Source organism: Ylistrum balloti, unplaced genomic scaffold (assembly GCF_031769215.1).
Source record: "Ylistrum balloti isolate Yb309-2 unplaced genomic scaffold, AGI_CSIRO_Ybal_v1 Utg370450, whole genome shotgun sequence".
Lineage (NCBI taxonomy): Eukaryota > Metazoa > Mollusca > Bivalvia > Pectinida > Pectinidae > Ylistrum > Ylistrum balloti.
In genome coordinates, this window is record NW_026782299.1 from 210178 (window position 1) to 233807 (window position 23630).

At 34.8% G+C, this 23630-nt stretch overlaps 1 protein-coding gene across 3 annotated transcripts in view; it reads right to left on the reverse strand.

Moving 5' to 3' along the window:
- LOC132555009 (glutamine--fructose-6-phosphate aminotransferase [isomerizing] 2-like) overlaps positions 1-23630 on the reverse strand; it is a 73240-nt gene that overhangs the window by 43986 nt on the left and 5624 nt on the right. For 2 of the 3 annotated variants that reach the window (XM_060219340.1, XM_060219341.1), the window contains exons 1-7: positions 15142-15280; positions 12933-13031; positions 10922-11047; positions 5481-5539; positions 5171-5305; positions 4691-4752; positions 132-211 (exon numbers count right to left, since the gene is read on the reverse strand). In XM_060219340.1, the coding sequence (XP_060075323.1) occupies positions 132-211; positions 4691-4752; positions 5171-5305; positions 5481-5539; positions 10922-11047; positions 12933-13031; positions 15142-15280 (700 nt within the window). Of the gene's footprint in view, positions 1-131; positions 212-4690; positions 4753-5170; positions 5306-5480; positions 5540-10921; positions 11048-12932; positions 13032-15141; positions 15281-23630 lie in introns of those variants that run through there. The other variant, XM_060219342.1, reaches the window with a different exon arrangement.

Here is a 23630-nt window from a genome sequence, read left to right on the forward strand (position 1 = left end):
AGGATGACCACCAGTTTCTAGTGAGGACTGACCCCTAGCAGGATGACCACCAGTTTCTAGTGAGGACTGACCCCTAGCAGGATGATGGCTGTTATGTAGTGAGTTATTTACCTTTACATGTGACAACTTACCTTTGCTATAGAGGATTGGGATGTGATCAGTCGACAATTTAGCCTTGCTCTTGACCCCAACCAACAGGGGACTGCCTCGTCTACAAATACATAGAAATAATAGATCAGCTTCTGAAACAAAGAATGCTCTGACTGATTTCAAGTCTTCTGAGATTTATTAGGAACAGAAATACACTAGACCTCTCATCCTAATGATAACTAATTTATCCATCTGCATATGCAATTCTTTATTTATCAACTCCTTCAGTTTCAGTTCCAGTGACCTAAACAGTTTCTGTTTGATCTTGAATTTCCCTAGACATGTTCCATTCTTTTGTCCCGTTTCCTATAATTTAAACATTATTCAATGCCCTCATATATCAATATTCAGCATTATGCTGATAATATTTCAATATTGACCAATCAAAAGCCTTCATTATATTCTGAAAAACTTGAGGTGTCAAATTATACGCTCGGAAAAGTTTTACCAACTTTCATTCAAATTGATCAAAAGACTGATGAGCTATGGGCCATTACAAGAAACATGAGTATAGCAAATTGGATACTCGGTGAACCAAAATTTCTCCTGAAAGAGAAAAATCTGTATGTAATTGGTTAATGAATTTATGAGTTTTTCAGAGACATTTTTTTTCTACAGATAAAAGGACAGGCTGAAAAGCTGATTACAGTGCAAATTTTGTTAAGTACTTACTATATACATGTTTATAGGTATGATCTGTCAACAAATGTGACACTTGAGAGCAACATCAACATATTCACTACATTGTAATAAACATTAACAACTCCTAACTTAATTATGTCAAGAGTTTTCACAAACAATGAAACAAGAGTAAATATTAATGTTGATAGCGAGGAGCTGCTGATTATGATAATAAAGTATAGCAAACACACACAACACTTAACGGCTGTCTCTACATAAACAGGAATCACACATAATCAAACAATACATTACACATATCCACACACTATCATAATAGGAAAGAGTAATGAAAAACATCATCTCCCTGCTGGAGTTCAAACTAGCAACCTTTCGTTGTCTAGCCAGACACTCTATCAATGGACTAAAAGAAATTCCCACCAGCTAGTAAGGCAACATGAACTCTCCCCTTTTACTCTACACACAAACACATTCTCACAAAATTACACACAACTGCACACTGTACACAACTGTAATCTACCACACAGTACACTTGAGCCCACTTCACAGTACATAACTATGACCTTGACCCCTCAAATATGACCCCTGCTCTACGGTACTGTACTATGACCATGACCCTGTCTTAAGATTCTACACTGACTCCGATCGCTGCCATTCAGTACTACACTATGACCCTTACCCCTAATCTATAGTATGACATGTGACCATGACCACTGACCTACCGTACTATACTATGACCTTTAACCCTAAAAAACAGTACTACCATGCTACACTATAACCCTGACCACTGACCTACAGTACTACACTATGACACTGACCCCTGACCTTCAATACAACACTATGAACCTGACCTAAGCTGGCCTACAATAATACACAACGACCATGACCCCTGCCCTAAAAATCTACTACACTATGACCCTGCTCTCCATAACTATACTTTATTTCCCTGACCAACAGTACTACACTATGACCCTGCTCTCCATAACTATGCTTTATTTCCCTGACCAACAGTACTACACTATGACCCTGACCCCTGAACTACAGTGCTATGATAATGACCCCTGTTTCCTGAATCAAGACCTTCAGTACTAAACTACCACCCTGACATAGGGGAACAGTTCCAATATGGACCAACCTGCCAAGTAGATCTACAACAGCCTTGTTATCAGTTTACCAGGTGAGGTACAGTCAAATAGATTTTCACATAAATCAGAGAAAACAATTTCTACTCTTACCTATCTATTCAGTACAATAAACATCTTCAAAATCTTTCATTAAGTACAGTAAATAAGTGCCAGACTAGCCTAGTAAACACCAGTAGTTGACAGCCGCATCAAGTGACCTGTCTGTGCACACATCTTATGTTACAATGGTAAACATATAGAATGGGTGGGCAATGTAATCTTAAATACCAACAGTAACTCATTTACTTCTTAATTCAAATTCCATGGTAGTAAGAGTCTAGGACCAATGGAACTTTGTTAAATAACAGTACCTAGGAATTCATCGATTACCTGTTAGGTGTTTGAAGCTCATTAGTATGCATGACCAGTATCATTTTTTCAGGGTTTGCTGTATAAATCTTCATTTGTTCATATTTCGGTCTTGTTTCATTAAATTTGAATGTTAATCTAAATTCTGTTGACCTGTCAGCATTGTCCTTGTCTCTGTGTCTGACCACCTTATACACTGTGTGTCAAATCACCAACTCCATTATGACCTTTTTGTAATTCTGTTTACACTAATGGCATCTTGACACAGCATCTTTTAATATGATATATATTTCTGATCAGAACACTCCATTCTGTGAGCATAATTTTCTTTTGAATGGTACAAATATTACATTTCAGTACCAAACAAGAACAACAAAATCGAATAAAACCTGGTTGTTATATATTACACAGTTATATATTACACAGTTATATATTACACAGAGTAATAAGATTTACTGGTGGTTATATATTACACAAAGTAATAAGATTTACTGGTGGTTATATATTACACAAAGTAATAAGATTTACTGGTGGTTATATATTACACAAAGTAATAAGATTGACTGGTGGTTATATATTACACAGAGTAATAAGATTTACTGGTGGTTATATATTACACAGAGTAATAAGATTTACTGGTGGTTATATATTACACAGAGTAATAAGATTTACTGGTGGTTATATATTACACAGAGTAATAAGATTTACTGGTGGTTATATATTACAGAGTAATAAGATTTAACAGGTTGTTATATATTACACAAAGTAATAAGATTTACTGGAGGTTATATATTACACAGAGTAATAAGATTTACTGGTGGTTATATATTACAGAGTAATAAGATTTACTGGCGGTTATATATTACACAGTGTAATAAGATTTACTGGTGGTTATATATTACACAGAGTAATAAGATTTACTGGTGGTTATATATTACACAGTGTAATAAGATTTACTGGTGGTTATATATTACACAAGTAATAAGATTTACTGGTGGTTATATATTACACAGTGTAATAAGATTTACTGGTGGTTATATATTACACAGTGTAATAAGATTTACTGGTGGTTATATATTACACAGTGTAATAAGATTTAACTGGTGGTTATATATTACACAGTTATATATTACACAGAGTAATAAGATTTACTGGTGGTTATATATTACACAAAGTAATAAGATTTACTGGTGGTTATATATTACACAGTTATATATTACACAGAGTAATAAGATTTAACTGGTGGTTATATATTACACAGAGTAATAAGATTTACTGGTGGTTATATATTACACAAAGTAATAAGATTTACTGGTGGTTATATATTACACAAAGTAATAAGATTTACTGGTGGTTGTATATTACACAGAGTAATAAGATTTACTGGTGGTTATATATTACACAAAGTAATAAGATTTACTGGTGGTTATATATTACAGAGTAATAAGATTTACTGGTGGTTATATATTACAGAGTAATAAGATTTACTGGTGGTTATATATTACACAAAGTAATAAGATTTACTGGTGGTTATATATTACAGAGTAATAAGATTTAACAGGTTGTTATATATTACACAAAGTAATAAGATTTACTGGTGGTTATATATTACACAGAGTAATAAGATTTACTGGTAGTTATATATTACACAAAGTAATAAGATTTAACTGGTGGTTATATATTACACAGAGTAATAAGATTTACTGGTGGTTATATATTACACAGTGTAATAAGATTTACTGGTGGTTATATATTACATAGAGTAATAAGATTTACTGGTGGTTATATATTACACAGAGTAATAAGATTTACTGGTGGTTATATATTACACAGAGTAATAAGATTTACTGATGGTTATATATTACACAGTGTAATAAGATTTACTGGTGGTTATATATTACACAGAGTAATAAGATTTAATTGTGGTTATATATTTCACAGATTTATAATTATTAACAGGTTGTTATATATTACACAAAGTAATAAGATTTACTGGTGGTTATATATTACACAGTTATATATTACACAGAGTAATAAGATTGACTGGTGGTTATATATTACAGAGTAATAAGATTTAACAGGTTGTTATATATTACACAGAGTAATAAGATTTACTGGTGGTTATATATTACACAAAGTAATAATAAGTTATATATTACTGGTGGTTATATATTACACAGAGTAATAAGATTTACTGGTGGTTATATTACAGAGTAATAAGATTTACTGGTGGTTATATATTACACAGAGTAATAAGATTTACTGGTGGTTATATATTACACAAAGTAATAAGATTTACTGGTGGTTATATATTACACAAAGTAATAAGATTTACTGGTGGTTATATATTACACAGAGTGATAAGATTTAACTGATGGTTATATATTACATAGGGTAGTAAGACTTACCTTGTGGCTATACATTCCCCAGGGTAATTTGTGCTCATGAAACACAAAGCAAACGCTCCTTCCTAAACAGAAAAATGACCAGAAACATCAGAGACATGCACAGCTTTAGTCTTTTAGTCTCGCAATGTCTTATTTGATAGTGTTATACAGTCTATTATTGTCTTCAGTCCTAAACACTTCACATAAGATATAACACCAGTGTTGGTGTAACATGGTTTCCATTCAACAAGTGGAATCATTTTAACTATAATCCAACGATAGATTATTGATACTTCAACTTCATTCCATACAAGGTTTAAGTGACCTTGGTGTAATGAAATACAGTAAGTTCTATATCCAAAGGAAGTACTGACCAGTTGTGTTTAAAAATTGATCTTGAACAATAAGTTAATTCTATATCCTGAAAATTTATAATGACCAAATATATTTAATGATTGACCTTGACACAAAAAATAATTCCTATGTCCAGAATATACTGACCAGTTGCTGTATGGCCATTTCCACACACTCACGAAAGGTCAGGCTCTCTGCCTTGTGATTGTTGAAGACATGTTGTGCAAGCTTGGCAATAACTTCTGTATCTGTGTCAGACTCGAACTCAAAACCTTTTGATTGCTGCCAACAGAAACAAGCCATCAGTCACACTGATATATAGTGTAAACATTTTTTGATAATTTCTAATATCTTAGTTAATTTATGAACAGAATACAGGTTACTTATACCGTGTAAGATTCAGAAAAATGTCAGCATAAATTATACAGATGAAGTGAAAGGCATCAGAACACCTTACCAGGAATGATTTGACATCTTTGTAGTTTGTGATGATACCATTGTGTACAACAACAAATTCTGCAATAAAAAACAAAAAATACATTATATCTCATAAATATATACAGTATTTATTTTTTTGTTTTCTTAAATAAATTTTTATTCCATTAAGTAAATTTTAGCATGAGATAATTCAAACAGAAATATTCTATCACCACAAACAACCATGTGGCCTTGACACCACCAATAACCATGTGGTCTTGACACCACAAACAACCATGTGGCCTTGACACTACAAACAACCATGTGGCCTTGACACCACAAACAACCATGTGGCCTTGACACCACAAACAACCATGTGGTCATGGCACCACCAATAACCATGTGGCCTTGACACCACAAACAACCATGTGGCCTTGACACTACAAACAACCATGTGGCCTTGACACCACAAACAACCATGTGGCCTTGACACCACAAACAACCATGTGGCCTTGACACCACAAACAACCATGTGATCTTGACACCACAAACAACCATGTGGTCATGGCACCACAAACAACCATGTGGCCTTGACACTACAAACAAACATGTGGCCTTGACCCTACCAACAAACACATGGTCTTGTCACCACAAACAAACATGTGGCCTTGACACTACCAACAAACACATGGTCTTGTCACCACAAACAAACATGTGGCCTTGACACTACAAACAACCATGTGGCCTTGACACCACAAACAAACATGTGGCCTTGACACTACAAACAAACACGTGGTCTTGACACCACAAACAACCATGTGGCCTTGACACTACAAACAAACATGTGGCCTTGACACTACCAACAAACACGTGGCCTTGACACTACCAACAAACATGTGGTCTTGTCACCACAAACAAACATGTGGCCTTGACACTACCAACAAACATGTGGTCTTGTCACCACAAATAAACACATGGTCTTGACATTACAAATACATCACTATGTTTAATCCAAGGCATATCAGGTGCTCTCTAGATGTTTTTCAGCTTTGTCATGCCAAATAAAAACTTCCAATTTATGCTTAGTTAATATTCCAATCCTGGTGCTTATTATGGGGTTTGCTTTCATCAGGTAGCAGTATTATAGCAGCTTACATGCCTGTTGTGCAGTAAGGCATTAAGAAGGGAAATCTTATCCTAGTGTACATATAATCATCAGGTAAAAAAACCCATTCTTATTCCAATAAAGAGAAGCATATTTCTGAGAAAATTGCAGGATTATGACCTTCATCCGTAACAGATTTGAGAAGATAACTTGTTCTATGATCAAAGCAACACATGATTCACCCTCCTTCAGTTTCAACTTTTATAAAGTTTTTAAGATATTTTATTGAATGAATTCACAATAAGTTTATATCCTGAAGTCAGATTTTAAAAGAAACATTTTTTCAGACATAAGAAGGTACTGCATATCCTGTTAGTGAGATTCTAAGCTATCACAGTAAACAAGATCCTCGCATTATATCTACATGACTAACATCAGAGCAGAGCACAGTCCGATTAGTGCATACTATTTCATATTTCTCCGTTTAATGGACAAATAACACCGTAAGATTCCAAACTGCATCACGAGAGCTGATCCCACTTATTCAACAAAATAAGTTTTACACTCTGACCTAATTAGAATATTTACCTGGGTATGAAAGATTTTTCTACAGCCTGACATTGGTTATAAGAAATGTTTACAGCCTGACATTAGTTATAAGAAATGTTTACAGCCTGACATTGGTTATAAGAAATGTTTACAGCCTGACATTAGTTATAAGAAATGTTTACAGCCTGACATTGGTTATAAGAAATGTTTACAGCCTGACATTAGTTATAAGAAATGTTTACAGCCTGACATTGGTTATAAGAGATGTTTACAGCCTTACATTAGTTATAAGAAATGTTTACAGCCTGAAATTGGTTATAAGAGATGTTTACAGCCTTACATTAGTTATAAGAAATGTTTACAGCCTGAAATTGGTTATAAGAGATGTTTACAGCCTGACATTGGTTATAAGAGATGTTTACAGCCTGACATTAGTTATAAGAAATGTTTACATCCTGACATTGGTTATAAGAAATGTTTACATCCTGACATTAGTTATAAGAAATGTTTACATCCTGACATTAGTTATAAGAAATGTTTACATCCTGACACTGGTTATAAGAAATGTTTACATCCTGACATTAGTTATAAGAAATGTTTACAGCCTGACATTAGTTATAAGAGATGTTTACAGCCTGAAATTGGTTACAAGAGATGTTTACAGCCTGACATTGGTTATAAGAGATGTTTACAGCCTGACATTAGTTATAAGAGATGTTTACAGCCTGACATTAGTTGTAAGAGATGTTTACAGCCTGACATTAGTTATAAGAAATGTTTACATCCTGACATTGGTTATAAGAAATGTTTACATCCTGACATTAGTTATAAGAAATGTTTACATCCTGACATTAGTTATAAGAAATGTTTACATCCTGACACTGGTTATAAGAAATGTTTACATCCTGACATTAGTTATAAGAAATGTTTACATCCTGACATTAGTTATAAGAAATGTTTACATCCTGACACTGGTTATAAGAGATGTTTACATCCTGACATTAGTTATAAGAAATGTTTACATCCTGACATTAGTTATAAGAAATGTTTACATCCTGACATTAGTTATAAGAAATGTTTACATCCTGACACTGGTTATAAGAGATGTTTACATCCTGACATTAGTTAAAAGAAATGATAACATCCTGACATTAGTTATAAGAAATGTTTACATCCTGACACTGGTTATAAGAGATGTTTACAGCCTGACATTAGTTATAAGAAATGTTTACAGCCTGACATTAGTTATAAGAGATGTTTACAGCCTGACATTAGTTATAAGAAATGTTTACATCCTGACATTGGTTATAAGAGATGTTTACATCCTGACATTAGTTATAAGAGATGTTTACATCCTGACATTGGTTATAAGAAATGTTTACATCCTGACATTGGTTATAAGAGATGTTTACATCCTGACATTGGTTATAAGAAATGTTTACATCCTGACATTAGTTATAAGAAATGTTTACATCCTGACATTGGTTATAAGAGATGTTTACATCCTGACATTAGTTATAAGAAATGTTTACAGCCTGACATTAGTTATAAGAGATGTTTACAGCCTGACATTAGTTATAAGAAATGTTTACATCCTGACATTAGTTATAAGAAATGTTTACATCCTGACACTGGTTATAAGAGATGTTTACAGCCTGACATTAGTTATAAGAAATGTTTACATCCTGACATTAGTTATAAGAAATGTTTACATCCTGACATTGGTTATAAGAGATGTTTACAGCCTGACATTAGTTATAAGAAATGTTTACATCCTGACATTAGTTATAAGAAATGTTTACATCCTGACATTAGTTATAAGAAATGTTTACATCCTGACACTGGTTATAAGAGATGTTTACAGCCTGACATTAGTTATAAGATATTTACAGTCTGACCTGGGTATGAAGAAAGTTGGCTTTACAGTATACTTGTGAAAAACTTCTGACTGACCAATCACATGATCACAGCAAAATCACATGAAATTTTCTTAGAAGAAAATGACCATGTAATGAATATAAGAAGGCTAAATATACCGAAAATCACACTATCCTGATTTGAGATATTCTGTATCAACAAATACACAGAAAACCAAGAACAAGGCTACAGTACATTAAAGTCACTGTTGTGTTATACAAGGATACAGTACATTATAGTGACTGTTGTGTTATACAAGGATACAGTACATTATAGTGACTGTTGTGTTATACAAGGATACAGTACATTATAGTGACTGTTGTGTTATACAAGGATACAGTACATTATAGTGACTGTTGTGTTATACAAGGATACAGTACATTATAGTGACTGTTGTGTTATACAAGGATACAGTACATTATAGTGACTGTTGTGTTATACAAGGATACAGTACATTATAGTGACTGTTGTGTTATACAAGGATACAGTACATTATAGTGACTGTTGTGTTATACAAGGATACAGTACATTAAAGTCACTGTTGTGTTATACAAGGATACAGTACATTATAGTGACTGTTGTGTTATATAAGGATACAGTACATTATAGTCACTGTTGTGTTATACAAGGATACAGTACATTATAGTGACTGTTGTGTTATACAAGGATACAGCACATTAAAGTCACTGTTGTGTTATACAAGGATACAGTACATTAAAGTCACTGTTGTGTTATACAAGGATACAGTACATTATAGTGACTGTTGTGTTATATAAGGATACAGTACATTATAGAGAAGTCACAGTTGTGTTATACAAGGATACAGTACATTATAGTGACTGTTGTGTTATACAAGGATACAGTACATTAAAGTCACTGTTGTGTTATACAAGGATACAGTACATTATAGTCACTGTTGTGTTATACAAGGATACAGTACATTATAGTGACTGTTGTGTTATACAAGGATACAGTACATTAAAGTCACTGTTGTGTTATACAAGGATACAGTACATTAAAGTCACTGTTGTGTTATACAAGGATACAGCACATTAAAGTCACTGTTGTGTTATACAAGGATACAGTACATTATAGAGAAGTCACAGTTGTGTTATACAAGGATACAGTACATTATAGTGACTGTTGTGTTATACAAGGATACAGTACATTAAAGTCACTGTTGTGTTATACAAGGATACAGTACATTAAAGTCACTGTTGTGTTATACAAGGATACAGTACATTAAAGTCACTGTTGTGTTATACAAGGATACAGTACATTAAAGTCACTGTTGTGTTATACAAGGATACAGTACATTATAGTGACTGTTGTGTTATACAAGGATACAGTACATTAAAGTCACTGTTGTGTTATACAAGGATACAGTACATTATAGTGACTGTTGTGTTATACAAGGATACAGTACATTAAAGTCACTGTTGTGTTATACAAGGATACAGTACATTAAAGTCACTGTTGTGTTATACAAGGATACAGTACATTATAGTGACTGTTGTGTTATACAAGGATACAGCACATTAAAGTCACATTAAAGTCACTGTTGTGTTATACAAGGATACAGTACATTAAAGAGAAGTCACAGTTGTGTTATACAAGGATACAGTACATTAAAGTCACTGTTGTGTTATACAAGGATACAGTACATTATAGTGACTGTTGTGTTATACAAGGATACAGTACATTAAAGTCACTGTTGTGTTATACAAGGATACAGTACATTATAGTGACTGTTGTGTTATACAAGGATACAGTACATTAAAGTCACTGTTGTGTTATACAAGGATACAGTACATTAAAGTCACTGTTGTGTTATACAAGGATACAGTACATTATAGTGACTGTTGTGTTATACAAGGATACAGTACATTATATGGTCACATGGTGCTCACCGTTGTCTGCATTGGACCGCTGTGGATGACTATTGACACAACTTGGTTCCCCATGAGTGGCCCATCGTGTGTGAGCAATACCAATATGGATGTTATATGCCCGATCAAACTTCAGGTCAGAACAGGCTATGAAAACAAAAGGTAGACAATGCAGTAGGATACAGAAATGTGACAATATGTCGGACTTCCTGTAATACAATCAATATAACATGGTGTACCAGATACATAAAATATTTCTCCAAGGAAGCAATGGAACGTGACTAATTGGCAATACCAGTGAACCTGATTATTTTCCACCTCTTCCCACAGATATACCACCTTGTCTTTCTGTTAAATACTGGCTTTCCACCTCTTCCCACACATATACAACCTTGTCTTTCTGTTAAATACTGGCTTTCCACCTCTTCCCACACATATACCACCTTGTCTTTCTGTTAAATACTGGCTTTCCACCTCTTCCCAGATATACCACCTTGTCTTTCTGTTAAATACTGGCTTTCCACCTCTTCCCACACATATACAACCTTGTCTTTCTGTTAAATACTGGCTTTCCACCTCTTCCCACACATATACCACCTTGTCTTTCTGTTAAATACTGGCTTTCCACCTCTTCCCAGATATACCACCTTGTCTTTCTGTTAAATACTGGCTTTCCACCTCTTCCCAGATATACCACCTTGTCTTTCTGTTAAATACTGGCTTTCCACCTCTTCCCAGATATACCACCTTGTCTTTCTGTTAAATACTAGCTCTCAACCCCCCCAACAGATATACAACCTTGTCTTTCTGTTAAATACTGGCTTTCCACCTCTTCCCAGATATACCACCTTGTCTTTCTGTTAAATACTGGCTTTCCACCTCTTCCCAGATATACCACCTTGTCTTTCTGTTAAATACTAGCTCTCAACCCCCCCAACAGATATACAACCTTGTCTTTCTGTTAAATACTGGCTTTCCACCTCTTCCCAGATATACCACCTTGTCTTTCTGTTAAATACTAGCTCTCAACCCCCCCAACAGATATACCACCTTGTCTTTCTGTTAAATACTGGCTTTCAACCTCTTCCCACAGATATACCACCTTGTCTTTCTGTTAAATACTGGCTTTCCACCTCTTCCCAGATATACCACCTTGTCTTTCTGTTAAATACTAGCTCTCAACCCCCCCAACAGATATACAACCTTGTCTTTCTGTTAAATACTGGCTTTCCACCTCTTCCCAGATATACCACCTTGTCTTTCTGTTAAATACTAGCTCTCAACCCCCCCAACAGATATACCACCTTGTCTTTCTGTTAAATACTGGCTTTCCACCTCTTCCCACACATATACCACCTTGTCTTTCTGTTAAATACTGGCTTTCCACCTCTTCCCAGATATACCACCTTGTCTTTCTGTTAAATACTAGCTCTCAACCCCCCCAACAGATATACAACCTTGTCTCATTGTTAAATACTGACTTTCCACCTCCTCCAACAGATATACAACCTTAATTTCCTGTTAAAGTTATTCAACCTGGTTAAATACTTATTTTCTGGGTTTTTGTCCTTCTGGAGTACATAAACTTTGTCCCTCATTTTTATACTCTTTTTCCAGCGACTCACATTTGTGCCTTAACTTTGTCCCTCTGTGTTATACATACATGCTTTCCATATCATCTTGAGTGCCTTAACATTCCCTGTGTGATCATACTTACTTTCCACCTCCACCAGCATGTATTAACTTTTATCTCTGTGTGATCATACTTACTTTCCACCTCCACCAGCATGTATTAACTTTTATCTCTGTGTGATCATACTTACTTTCCACATCCACCAGCATGTATTAACTTTTATCTCTGTGTGATCATACTTACTTTCCACATCCACCAGCATGCAGTAACTTTATCTCTGTGTTATCATACTTATATTCCACATCCACCAGCATGTATTAACTTTATCTCTGTGTGATCATATTTACTTTCCACCTCCACCAGCATGTATTAACTTTATCTCTGTGTGAGCATACTTACTTTCCACCTCCTGTTGCAGTGCCTTAACTTTTCCCTTTTGTTTTATCATACGAATCACACATTTTTCATCTCCGCAGTCACTTCCTTCAAAAGCAACTCCTGAAAACAAAGGAAATATTGTCCATAAACCACACTTATCATACACAGTATATGTTTTACTTTTCTTTGAGTGGTTGTTTATTTACCTGTAATCACAGGTATAGAAACAATAAATAGATCTGTCTTACCTGTGATCACATGTAAATAAACAAGAGACCAAATGGGCCTGCAGAACTCATGTCGTATATATATATATTTAAGGATTGTCTTTGATTTTTCTTTGTTTATGAGGTAATGACTCCAGTAAAGCACACGGTAAATTGCATGAACTCAAAGCGTTTATGTGTAAATTTACCGCGTGATCTACTGGATTTCTTACCTCATAAACAACGAAAAATCAAAGATAATCCTTTTATTTCAATTTTTACTTTCAAAAACAATCCAGTTAAACACTTTCAGTTTCGCCATTTCCAAGTAGTTAAAAACATAAATGAAAGTGACATTCCATTCCGTTGAATTCTGGGAACGGCTGCTAAGACACCTAGACTCCGCCCACTTTTTTCTCCTTGGAAAATTTCGTCGATTTCCACTATTTTATTCATGTTTTCTGAAGGAAATCGGTCATTCAAATGGAATAGTTTGTGTGTAGTAATTTTATCTACAGAACTTTTATCTAAAACAAAAGATAATCATGTTCAATAATTACTATAGCAACACAACATTCATTGAGATGCGGAAGTCAGTCATGATGCAGCTTAGCCGACGAGGCTGGAAGTGAAACTGAACACGTTACATGTTAATGTTAAATGTGCAATTTTCAAACCTGGAGTTTGTGAGCATTCCCGACGTTGATTGCACATTTGAAGAGAGAAATGACGGTACAATGTCTGATGCTTACAAAGTTGATAAAAAATCGCTTAAATCATCATCAAAATCAAAATCGGTAAGATCCCTATTTTCTTTGTCATCCAGTAACGAGAGATTCGTTAACAAGAGGTTAAAATTCCCAAATCCACTTGTGTGTAAATGTATTCCTACGCCAATATTGTTATGTCATCGTCTAGCACAATCTGGACTAAATTTATTAGAGTATAAATACAGTCGATATTCTTATGTTTTATTAGGGGGAAAACACAGCAATTGTAAATGAATATTTATATATACACACACCAGCCAAATATCATGTATCTAGGCCTTTAAGTTCATGAACAGAAGTTGTTCAAAAGTTGTAACAAATCTGACCCCTGTGACCTTAAATATAGGTAAATGTAATTTCTGTTCACAAACTTTGTTGTGCTATATCCTGAAAGCATACCAGCCAAATATAAAAACATTTCGTCCATTGGTTATTGAGAAGAAGTTGATTAAATGAAAAAGTTGACGACGGACAACAAACCATGGCATAAGTTCATAATGGCCCTTCAGACCAGGTGAGCTAACAATAAGCAGATCTGTGTTACCTGTGATCACAGGTATTAAAACCATAAATAGATCCAGGGCTCTCGATCTGCCAATTTGGGGCCAATATTCGGCCCCATTCCCAATGCAAAATAGTATCTTTTTTTCCCAATTTAGACCTCAAGTTCTCCCAATTTTAAGGAAAACACCATTATTTTTCCCAATTCTAAGGGCCCCGGGCCCCAGTCCCAAAATGAAGTGTGAGAGCCCTGAGATCTATCTCTCCAGTGATCACAGGAAACATCGCACTCATGAGCACAAGTGCACAAGTTAAAAATTGTAAGAATATATGTCTCACCTGTGATCACAGGGATATAAAAAATAAAAAGATCTGTATGTCTTACCTGTGATCACAGGGATATAAAAAATAAAAAGGTCTGTATGTCTTACCTGTGACCACAGGGATATAAAAAATAAAAAGGTCTGTATGTCTTACCTGTGATCACAGGGATATAAAAAATAAAAAGGTCTGTATGTCTTACCTGTGATCACAGGGATATAAAAAATAAAAAGATCTGTATGTCTTACCTGTGATCACAGGGATATAAAAAATAAAAAGGTCTGTATGTCTTACCTGTGATCACAGGGATATAAAAAATAAAAAGGTCTGTATGTCTTACCTGTGACCACAGGGATATAAAAAATAAAAAGGTCTGTATGTCTTACCTGTGATCACAGGGATATAAAAAATAAAAAGGTCTGTATGTCTTACCTGCAGAGTCGTATCCTCTGTATTCTAACCGTTTTAATCCATTGATCAGGATTTCTAATATTTCCTTCCTAGTGACAGGAACAAGATAGTTCAGGTACCCAAATATTCCTGTCAAAGAAACAGGAGATAAATATACCATTACAGTCACTAACAACTGAAATTAAATTACAATCACCAACAATTAAAATTAAATTACAGTCACTGACAATTAAAATTAAATTACAGTCACTGACGAATTGCAGTCACTAACCAGTAAATTTTAATAATACGTTACTACAAAATAAAATTTGATGACAGTGCAAAGATGATAAATCCAGTACTTCTCCAGATATAAAGATACCCAGACTATTTTGAAGACAAACAAATGGAAGACAGCAAACAGGTGAAGGGCAAATTTGAACAGCTTACAAAACTCTAATATTGCATGTCTGCATCTGATTGTCTTTGATGTGCTAAAATCTCAATGGACAAAAATTAAAAGAAAAAAAGTGAAGATCCACATAATTTTCAGAAGAATGTTCAATGAATCATAAAGTCTTTGAAGACATTTTCTTCAAATCTTATTTGAATTCAGCAATTTAAAACTTCCATCTTGGATCACAATTATATTCAGCAATACTACAAATAACATTTCCTGTTTAACAATCTACAGATGAACTTACCAACCATCACTGAAGTTTAAGTCTTCATCTGATATAACTTTCCATATTGATATTCAGCCACACTGTCAAATCCCCTCTAATATTATATAATATCTAGACCTTCGATAAACCTAAGCCAGATTGATCACCGGTGTATGGTCTCAAGCTATAGTTACGTCCAAGACAAAACCTGCTCTAACTAGGAAGTAAAATTAGTAGCTCTAGAAAAAAACTCATACAGCATAATCAGTCACCGTGCTTAACAGACACACAATGAGATCTAGAACAAACATATTCTACCAGTACACCTCGCCCAATTCATGGTTGATAAATATTCTTTGAAAAGCTTCACATCTGAATTAAATACTCTTTTCTAGAATTTTGTAAATAGATCTGTTTTTACTGAAGAGAGTTTATAGTATATCAAGCTTGAAAATATTCTTCAATTTATTTTCAAAAGGCAGGCTATTCAATGACAGGCATACAGGATCATACAAGTGAAACCATTCTGCATAACACAAAACTGGTGAATTTTGATCACTGATCCAAAAAAAAATATCACATCAACATACTGTGGGTAGGAGAAACACACCCTGGGACATGTCACATCAACATACTGTGGGTAGGAGAAACACACCCTGGGATATGTCACATCAACATACTGTGGGTAGGAGGAACACACCTGCGTTATCAGAACATCCAATATCCATCATTCACTCCTATAGTTGAGATTCAGACCAAAAGTCTTGGCAAGATTAGTTTTGAAACTTAAGTCTTGACTGACTGTGGCATATCATATGAACTGAACTTTTTAATATGTTTTTCACAGCCTCTGCTAAATTATCTGTTAAATATGTTTTTATTTACAAGGTATGTTAATGGATTATTTTTTGTCCTTTCATCCTGTCTATATTTACATACAAGGTAGCATTACTAATGTTTTAGTGATTACTAAGGAAAAACTCTCAAGGATATCCAAAACAGACATGCATTAAATAAGCTAACATACAAAAGGTGCAAATTGCCCAATTTAAATATTCTAGGTAAAATTCAGCACATGTCAGTGTGATTGGGCTTTACAGTACCAAAATTGTATATTGAAACTTCATGTGCACTACCCTGTGCAACTAAATAACACGGGTTGATTACAAATTCACAGTATAGAATTCCAATACTATTGCCAATCTACTACAAAAGTAAAGGATTCAGGTCTGTGAGTGACGTTACCATATAGTACTATTAGACTGATCCTGTCAGCTACTTAAGCAAACTTTTCTATTATGTATGAGCTGTAGTATAATTGGACATCCCTGAATGGCTTTACAATGCCAACAGATATGTGAGGGTTTTAGACCAGATCACAAAAGGTATGCTAATCTGGTAAATGTAGGACATTGTTTAATTCAGTTGATTCCATAATATATTTACAAATCCCACTAATATTTAGCATTCACATCCTGTTCTGAGTGTTTGTGAAAATTCAATGCTTTCTAAAATTTGAAACTGAGCATGGATATATGAAAATAAAATAATTTCTCTATCTTGAAACAAATATTTTGATCAAAACTGAAAAACTATTCTATTAGTATATATATAACATTGTATTTCAGTGACACTTGGACACAATGTTGAAATGTTACCATATAGTAAAGCTTTCCTGAAACCCAGTACTCAGTAAAGCTTTCCTAAAACCCAGTACTTAGTAAAGCTTTCCTCAAACCCTGTACTCAGTAAAGCTTTCCTAAAACCCTGTACTCAGTAAAGTTTTCATGAAACAGTGTACTCAGTAAAGCTTTCCTAAAACCCAGTACTAAGTAAAGTTTTCATGAAACAGTGTACTCAGTAAAGCTTTCCTCAAACCCTGTACTCAGTAAAGCTTTCCTAAAACCCTGTACTCAGTAAAGCTTTCCTGAAACCCTGTACTCAGTAAACCCTGTACTCAGTAAAGTTTTCCTAAAACCCAGTACTCAGTAAAGCTTTCCTAAAACCCAGTACTCAGTAAAGCTTTCCTAAAACCCAGTACTCAGTAAAGCTTTCCTAAAACCCTGTACTCAGTAAAGCATTCCTAAAACCCTGTACTCAGTAAAGTTTTCAAGAAACAGTGTACTCAGTAAAGCTTTCCTCAAACCCAGTACTCAGTAAAGCTTTCCTCAAACCCTGTACTCAGTAAAGCTTTCCTAAAACCCTGTACTCAGTAAAGCTTTCCTAAAACCCCTAAAACCCTGTACTCAGTAAAGCTTTCCTAAAACCCAGTACTCAGTAAAGCTTTCCTCAAACCCTGTACTCAGTAAAGCTTTCCTAAAACCCAGTACTCAGTAAAGCTTTCCTCAAACCCTGTACTCAGTAAAGCTTTCCTAAAACCCTGTACTCAGTAAAGCTTTCCTAAAACCCAGTACTCAGTAAAGCTTTCCTGAAACCCAGTACTCAGTAAAGTTTTCCTGAAACCCTGTACTCAGTAAAGCTTTCCTGAAACCCTGTACTCAGTAAAGCTTTCCTGAAACCCTGTACTCAGTGAAGCTTTCCTAAAACCCAGTACTCAGTAAAGCTTTCCTGAAACCCTGTACTCAGTAAAGCTTTCCTAAAACCCAGTACTCAGTAAAGCATTCCTAAAACCCAGTACTCAGTAAAGTTTTCCTAAAACCCAGTACTCAGTAAAGCTTTCCTCAAACCCTGTACTCAGTAAAGCTTTCCTCAAACCCTGTACTCAGTAAAGCATTCCTAAAACCCAGTACTCAGTAAAGCATTCCTAAAACCCTGTACTCAGTAAAGCTTTCCTAAAACCCTGTACTCAGTAAAGCTTTCCTAAAACCCAGTACTCAGTAAAGCTTTCCTAAAACCCAGTACTCAGTAAAGCTTTCCTAAAACCCAGTACTCAGTAAAGCTTTCCTAAAACCCAGTACTCAGTAAAGCTTTCCTAAAACCCTGTACTCAGTAAAGCTTTCCTCAAACCCTGTACTCAGTAAAGCTTTCCTCAAACCCAGTACTCAGTAAAGCTTTCCTCAAACCCTGTACTCAGTAAAGCTTTCCTCAAACCCTGGTAACAGTCATGAAAATATTGAACAGTTAATCTATCAACTTGTAACATTTAGTATTAAACAGAATACAAAGTTTCACCAGACCATGTCAACTGAACTACAGAATCAAACAATTTGTGGCAGATGAAATTTTAGATCAATGTTGTCATGTTTGCCATTAACATCTGGTGTGGGATATCTCTTGAGTCCTACACATAAAGTGTGTGACAGCTGGCATGACAACATATCCCCAACAATTAGTTCTCTCAATCACTCCAACCCATCTATCAGAAAAAAATCAATTAAATCCTCACACAGAGAAGACATGAATTAATCATTACAAACATTCTTATAGCATAGAATTTGATGAACCCTTCTGGAGATTCTGATTAAAAGAAATGTGAGATAAAAGCATAGTGTCTGGTCTAGTAGCCTCCCCTTGCTGCTTTCTTCACCAATGAGATGTAATAATAAGCTGGAATCATGTTCCCCAATAAACTAATACTAAGAAGTAATTTATCATAGCCTGAATGTGTTAACAACAAATTCAACTACAGCCAAACTTTGTTATATCCAAGTCGTCAAGGTGTTGAATAAAGTTTGAGGCTTGCTACAAATGTTACTGAAATGTCCAAGACTAGCTACAAATGTTACTGAAATGACTGGCTACAAATGTTACTGAAATGACTGGCTACAAATGTTACTGAAATGTCCATGCCCAGCTACAAATGTTACTGAAATGTCCATGCCTAGCTACAAATGTTACTGGAATCTCCATGCCTAGCTACAAATGTTACTAAAATGTCCATGCCTAGCTACAAATGTTACTGAAATCTCCATACCTAGCTACAAATGTTACTAAAGTATCCCATGCTAAAAGCAGTTTTAAGTATTACATATCCTAGGCTAGCTTCAGTTGTTGTAAAACTGTCAATGTTAAGGTTAGTTATAGAGAGATTAATCAAATTAATAACGTTATGGAAAACACCAGCAATGACTTTAGTTCACTACACAAGTGTGAATTTCCTATATAGGTATATGTGTGTGCCTTGATAATACTGTTTACACAAAACAAATGTGCAACAAAACCAAGCAATCAATATTAACGTATGATCTTTATCTAGGACTGACCAGGAAGTTCACTGTGGGTTGATACCGTTAATACCATTGATACATGTACAGATGGCTTCTTATCAAAACCCTATAGTTACCTCCCTTTTCTGTCAGTCAACAGAAGTAACTATCACCAATACAAGTACATTACAAATGCTTTGATGTGATCACTTAAACAGAACCAAAGTCTGTTGTAAATATTATGTATTGATGTGGTCACTGAAACAGAACCAAAGTCTGTTGTAAATATTATGTATTGATGTGGTCACTAAAACAGAACCAAAGTCTGTTGTAAACATTATGTATTGATGTGGTCACTGAAACAGAACCAAAGTCTGTTGTAAATATTATGTATTGATGTGGTCACTAAAACAGAACCAAAGTCTGTTGTAAATATTATGTATTGATGTGGTCACTAAAACAGAACCAAAGTCTGTTGTAAACATTATGTACTGATGTGGATGTGGTCACTAAAACAGAACCAAAGTCTGTTGTAAACATTATGTATTGATGTGGTCACTAAAACAGAACCAAAGTCTGTTGTAAACATTATGTATTGATGTGGTCACTGAAACAGAACCAAAGTCTGTTGTAAACATTATGTACTGATGTAGTCACTAAAACAGAACCAAAGTCTGTTGTAAACATTATGTATTGATGTGGTCACTAAAACAGAACCAAAGTCTGTTGTAAACATTATGTATTGATGTGGTCACTAAAACAGAACCAAAGTCTGTTGTAAACATTATGTATTGATGTGATCACTGAAACAGAACCAAAGTCTGTTGTAAACATTATGTACTGATGTGGATGTGGTCACTAAAACAGAACCAAAGTCTGTTGTAAACATTATGTATTGATGTGGTCACTAAAACAGAACCAAAGTCTGTTGTAAACATTATGTATTGATGTGGTCACTAAAACAGAACCAAAGTCTGTTGTAAACATTATGTATTGATGTGGTCACTGAAACAGAACCAAAGTCTGTTGTAAACATTATGTATTGATGTGGTCACTAAAACAGAACCAAAGTCTGTTGTAAACATTATGTATTGATGTGATCACTTAAACAGAACCAAAGTCTGTTGTAAACATTATGTATTGATGTGGTCACTAAAACAGAACCAAAGTCTGTTGTAAACATTATGTATTGATGTGGTCACTGAAACAGAACCAAAGTCTGTTGTAAACATTATGTACTGATGTGGATGTGGTCACTAAAACAGAACCAAAGTCTGTTGTAAACATTATGTACTGATGTGGATGTGGTCACTAAAACAGAACCAAAGTCTGTTGTAAACATTATGTATTGATGTGGTCACTGAAACAGAACCAAAGTCTGTTGTAAACATTATGTACTGATGTGGATGTGGTCACTAAAACAGAACCAAAGTCTGTTGTAAACATTATGTATTGATGTGGTCACTGAAACAGAACCAAAGTCTGTTGTAAACATTATGTATTGATGTGGTCACTAAAACAGAACCAAAGTCTGTTGTAAACATTATGTATTGATGTGGTCACTAAAACAGAACCAAAGTCTGTTGTAAACATTATGTATTGATGTGATCACTAAAACAGAACCAAAGTCTGTTGTAAACATTATGTATTGATGTGGTCACTAAAACAGAACCAAAGTCTGTTGTAAACATTATGTATTGATGTGGTCACTAAAACAGAACCAAAGTCTGTTGTAAACATTATGTATTGATGTGGTCACTAAAACAAAACCAAAGTCTGTTGTAAACATTATGTATTGATGTGGTCACTAAAACAGAACCAAAGTCTGTTGTAAACATTATGTATTGATGTGGTCACTAAAACAGAACCAAAGTCTGTTGTAAACATTATGTATTGATGTGGTCACTAAAACAGAACCAAAGTCTGTTGTAAACATTATGTATTGATGTGGTCACTAAAACAGAACCAAAGTCTGTTGTAAACATTATGTATTGATGTGGTCACTAAAACAAAACCAAAGTCTGTTGTAAACATTATGTATTGATGTGGTCACTAAAACAGAACCAAAGTCTGTTGTAAACATTATGTATTGATGTGGTCACTAAAACAGAACCAAAGTCTGTTGTAAACATTATGTATTGATGTGGTCACTAAAACAGAACCAAAGTCTGTTGTAAACATTATGTATTGATGTGATCACTAAAACAGAACCAAAGTCTGTTGTAAACATTATGTATTGATGTGGTCACTAAAACAGAACCAAAGTCTGTTGTAAACATTATGTATTGATGTGGTCACTAAAACAGAACCAAAGTCTGTTGTAAACATTATGTATTGATGTGATCACTAAAACAGAACCAAGGTCTGTTGTAAATACAACCCATAACAACTACAATGTACACGAGAAAGTTTTCTTGTCTGTAAGTTTATGATCAATTTAAATATCAGTTTAACTAAAGTTAATTCTTCCAGGATGTATATTGGTCCATCTGATATTATGGCTTAAAAAAACACCTTGAGTTGTCACTTTTGTGCCAGTAAACCTGTGGTGTTATGGGCCACAATATTCCAAGTAAAGACACGAATAATTTATGTACATAGTCTACATAATTAGTATAAACAGTCTACTTAAAATGAACGCAACTTGCGTATACACTGTAATCATGTTCAGTGTAACACAATCACGTTGTCAAGATCGCTAATAACAAAAGCAACTCAATGATAGGTATGCATTCAACTCTTTTGTCAAACCAAAATATACCAGGAAGTAAAATTTCCAAGGACAAGTTGGTTTTTACAACCCTTTGTTAGCCAATAAACTGTCAGTATTCAGACATTGACATTACGCAAACCTAAGGAGTACTACCTGGTTGTGTTTAACCAAACAGACCTCTGACTTCTCCGGGAATATTTCAGTTATACCACACCCTGGCCATACCCTGGATCTACGTTTATCAAAACCTATTCCCTCGTCCAACCCTAGATCTTTATCATAAAACCATACCTTGGTCTCTAATATGTCACATGACCTTACCCATGACATCAGTGTGTAATATGTCTATACCATGGACCTTAGTGTATCATATGACCATATTTTGGACATTAGAGTGACATATGACCATACCTCTGACCTTAGTCACACAACCATAGTCTTGTCTTTAGTAACATGACAATATCTCAGCACAAAAATGTGTCATACAACCATATCCAAGACCTTAGTGTGTCACATGATCATACCCAAGACCTTAGTGTGTCACATGATCATACCCAAGACCTTAGTGTGTCACATGATCATACCCAAGACCTTAGTATGTCACATGCCGATACCCTGGTTCTCAGTGTGACACATGACCATACCCTGGTCCTTAGTGTGACACACGACCATACCCTGGTCCTCAGTGTGACACATGACCATACCCTGCTCCCTAGTGTGACACATGACCATACCCTGATCCTCAGTGTGACAAATGATCATACCCTGGTCCTCTGTGTGACACATGACCATACCCTGGTTCTCAGTGTGACACATGACTATATCCTGGTCCTTAGTGCAACCCTGAATATGAGTGTTACACATAACTACACCTTGGGACTTACTTTATCACATGACCATACCCTGGACCTTGGTGTGACATGTAACTACAACATGTACATTGTTGTGTCATATGACCTTACCATGAACTTTCATGTGACACAAAATTATACCCAGGACTATAGCATTACAGATAACTCTGCCTTTTACCTTATTGTAACTCAAACT